The following is a 3,746-nucleotide window of genomic DNA, read 5'->3' on the forward strand; positions in this document are numbered from 1 at the left end:
GCGGGTCGCGCTCGGTGGGGCCGGGCTCAGGGCGCCGCTTCCCCCGCAGAAAGCCATCGACCTGGTGACCAAAGCCACCGAGGAGGACAAGGCCAAGAACTACGAGGAGGCGCTGCGGCTGTACCAGCACGCCGTGGAGTACTTCCTGCACGCCATCAAATGTGAGCGGGGGGGCGCGGGGGGCGCGGGGCTGGCGGGGCCCGCGGTGACGGCCGGGACTCTCCGTGCAGATGAGGCGCACAGCGACAAAGCCAAGGAGAGCATCCGTGCCAAGTGCGTGCAGTACCTGGACCGGGCCGAGAAGCTGAAGGAGTACCTGCGCAGCAAGGAGAAGCAGGGCAAGAAGCCCGTCAAGGAGGCACAGAATGACACCAAGGGGTGCGTGGGGGCTGCCCCCCTACCGGCGGGGCCCAGGTGCGGCCGTGTGACCACATCCCTGTCCTCTCTCTCCAGGAGCGACAGCGACAGCGAGGGCGAGAACCCGGAGAAGAAGAAACTGCAGGAGCAGCTGATGGGTGAGGGGCTGTGGTGGGCACGGCGGTGCTCGGCTGGAGGGAGGTCTCGCCGAGAACGGTGCCGTGGAGGCACTGCTGGAATTCGTAGCCAGGACTGTGCTTTGTGCCAAGGGGTCGGGTCAGCCTGGCCGGGTGGGGGTTTGGTGGGGGGAGCTGTGGGCTCCAGCTCTCGTCTCTGCCCCGCAGGTGCCATCATGATGGAGAAGCCCAATGTGCGGTGGAGCGACGTGGCTGGTCTGGAGGGAGCCAAGGAGGCCCTGAAGGAAGCCGTGATCCTGCCCATCAAGTTCCCACATTTGTTCACTGGTGAGGGTCACTGGCAGCTCCAAAACTGCCGCTTGGCTATGGAGAGGGGCCTCGTGCCCCATGGTAGAGGGTGGCAGCTGTGGTAGAAGTGTGCATGCAGGGAGGTGACCCAGAGCAGAAGGGATGTCTGTCCCTGCTGGCCCGAGGTCGCTGTGCAGATCCAGTTTGTGCAGTGCAGGAGAAGCTTTGACGCTGGGCTCTGTCGCAGGGAAGCGCACGCCCTGGCGAGGGATCCTGCTCTTCGGGCCTCCTGGCACTGGGAAGTCCTACTTGGCCAAGGCCGTGGCCACTGAGGCCAACAACTCCACTTTCTTCTCCGTGTCGTCCTCGGACCTGATGTCAAAGTGGCTGGGAGAGAGCGAGAAGTAAGGTGTCACCAGGGCTGCGGGCTGGCCAAGGGATGGCTGCCCAGGGGGTGGCTGCTCTCCATGCACTTTGTTCCCCTCCTTGGTACCAGCACAGGACTCTGGAGTAGGCAGGGGCAGGAGGAAGCAGTGGTGTGTCGGGCTCGTGCCCCTCTGCAGTGGGTGGGCAGAGTGGGGCTGTGGGTCCTCGCCTGGGGCTCAGGGTGGGGGCACCCACCCCTTGCCTTTGTGCCCAGGCTGGTGAAGAACCTCTTTGAGCTGGCGAGGCAGCACAAACCCTCCATCATCTTCATCGATGAGGTGGACTCACTGTGCGGCTCCCGCAATGAGAATGAGAGTGAGGCAGCCCGGCGCATCAAGACAGAGTTCCTGGTGCAGATGCAGGGTGAGTGGGGCTTCTCCTGGCAGGATGAACTGCCCGGGGCATGGACACCCTTTGGGTAGGGAACGTGGGATGGGGTGGATTTGGGTGAAGCAGCAATCTCCTTTAGGTATGGCTCTCAAGTGTCCCCCGTGCTGTTTCTCTGGGCAGGTGTGGGCAACAGTAGTGATGGGATCCTGGTGCTCGGTGCCACCAACATCCCCTGGGTGCTGGACTCGGCCATCAGGAGGAGGTTAGTAGGACACGATCCTTCTGCAGTGCCCAAAAGCACAGTGCTGCACTGCACCCGATATGGCTGCGAGATTTGGCAGCGCAGGGCCAGCCTGGTGGGGAACACAGCCACTTACCCATGCCCACCTGTGCCACACTCAGGTTTGAGAAGCGCATTTACATCCCATTACCTGAGGAGGCAGCCCGGGCCCAGATGTTCAAACTGCATTTAGGCAACACTCCACACTCTCTGACGGATGCTGACATCCACGAGCTGGCACGGAAGACAGATGGCTACTCTGGGGCTGATATCAGCATCATTGTGCGGGATGCCCTGATGCAGCCTGTCCGCAAGGTGCAGTCAGCTACGCACTTCAAGAAGGTGAGTTGGGTGCCAGGAGCTGTGCTGCTGAAGGGTGGGCACTGAGGCTGTGTTGCAGCACTGCCTGCCTCCACCAGGTCTGCGGTCCCTCCCGCACCAACCCCAACCTTCTGGTGGATGACCTCCTGATGCCGTGCTCGCCTGGGGACCCGGGTGCCACCGAGATGACCTGGATGGAGGTGCCCAGTGACAAGCTGATGGAGCCCATCGTCTGCATGGTGAGTGGGGCTGCCAACAGCAATCAGATCCTGCTGTGTCTGGGCCCATCCCCAGCACAACAATGCTGCCGTCCCAGCCCTACCGGTTCCCCTGCCTCCTCCAGAGCTGCCACTGGCCTCAGGGCCTGGTGCAGGCACATGGCAGCTGGGTGCTGGTGCCCTCCCGAGCCCCTGTGGTGGCAACGCCTGCCCGGTGGCAGCACCCTAAGGGTGAGCTGCCCCGTGCTCTGTATTTTAGTCGGACATGCTGCGTTCCCTGGCCACCACCCGCCCCACCGTGAATACCGAGGACCTCCTGAAGGTGAAGAAGTTCACAGAGGACTTTGGGCAGGAAGGTTAAGGGCCGTGGTGGATGGTGGGGCCCCGCTGCTCCCAGGCAGGCGGCTGTGCCAAACAGGTTCATCTGCAGCTCACAACCCAACCCATCTCACTTCAGCACCAGGCAGGGACGGGGGCACGCTGCCCTGGCAGGGCCGACATTAACAGAGGTGCCCCAGCGCTCCTCTGCTCCCCACTCTTCTTCCTGCTCTTTTTTTATTTTTAAATTAATGCTGCTTTGGGTTCTGTCTTGTTTATATGAAAATAAAAACAATCCGAAAGCTTCAGCCAGTGCTTAGCTCCTCCCTGAGGCACAGTTGCCCCACAGCCACGCTTTGGGACCATGGAGGAACCCAGTGTTGGGGATACCCTCTCCCCCCCACTCCCACGGTCCTTTGCCTGCTACAGGGTACTGTGCAGAGCAGCCCTCTGCCACACAAGGAGCACGTTCTATAAAGGCCTCTTGGAGCCGGGTCCCTCCTCGTTTTTCTCCAGGTCCAGCAGCCCGCAGCTCCCAGCCCCTTCCTCTCCCGTGGACCAGGTGCTGCAGGAGAGAGGGGTAATCCCGTCCTGCACAGCCCCCTTTCCTAGACCGAAAAAAGAAACTCCGAGGCCGGCTCCAAGGAGCAGGTGGGGGCCGCGGCCACATCCCAGAGTGCCGTACCGCTGCCGGGGCTCCGTCTCAGTCGAGGAGCTGGCTCCAGGCGGTGTTGGCGAAGGTGCGGCTGTCCATGCGGTCGATGAAGAGCACGCCGTCCAGATGGTCCATCTCGTGCTGCACGATGCGGGCAGCCCAGCCCGTCGCCTCCCAGCTCACCGGGTCCCCGTTCTCATCTACGCCTGCGGCGGGACGGCGCGGGTAGGGCCGGAGCCGGGCCGCGGGGGAGAGGGGGACCGGGGAAAGAGAGGCGGGGGAGAGGCGGGGCGCGGGGGGAGACCGTACCGGAGACGTGCACGGCCCAGTGCCGCGGGACGCAGGCGGAGAAGCCGCGGATGCTGGCGCAGCCCTCGGGCGCGGTGACGAGGCGGGCGTCCAGAACGCGCAGCGCG

The 3,746-nt window shown here is 63.4% G+C and overlaps 2 protein-coding genes across 2 annotated transcripts; one reads left to right on the plus strand and one right to left on the minus strand.

Annotated features, from left to right (window-relative positions):
• Position 1: 1 nt before the first annotated feature.
• On the plus strand, positions 2 to 2,874 carry VPS4A (vacuolar protein sorting 4 homolog A; the record flags this gene model as incomplete). The annotated part of the gene is made up of 10 exons (XM_010718238.3): positions 2 to 161; positions 231 to 378; positions 454 to 515; positions 702 to 821; positions 1,030 to 1,186; positions 1,423 to 1,571; positions 1,719 to 1,800; positions 1,941 to 2,160; positions 2,238 to 2,378; positions 2,617 to 2,874. Coding segments are annotated over 10 exons (1,341 nt in total), but the record flags the coding sequence as incomplete, so codon positions are not given.
• Positions 2,875 to 2,933: 59 nt separating this feature from the next.
• On the minus strand, positions 2,934 to 3,745 carry PDF (peptide deformylase, mitochondrial; the record flags this gene model as incomplete). Its single annotated transcript, XM_010718239.3, has 2 exons — positions 2,934 to 3,536; positions 3,640 to 3,745. Coding segments are annotated over 2 exons (264 nt in total), but the record flags the coding sequence as incomplete, so codon positions are not given.
• Position 3,746: the final 1 nt, after the last annotated feature.

The sequence above is a fragment of the Meleagris gallopavo genome, chromosome 13, assembly GCF_000146605.3.
Source record: "Meleagris gallopavo isolate NT-WF06-2002-E0010 breed Aviagen turkey brand Nicholas breeding stock chromosome 13, Turkey_5.1, whole genome shotgun sequence".
NCBI classification, from domain to species: domain Eukaryota; kingdom Metazoa; phylum Chordata; class Aves; order Galliformes; family Phasianidae; genus Meleagris; species Meleagris gallopavo.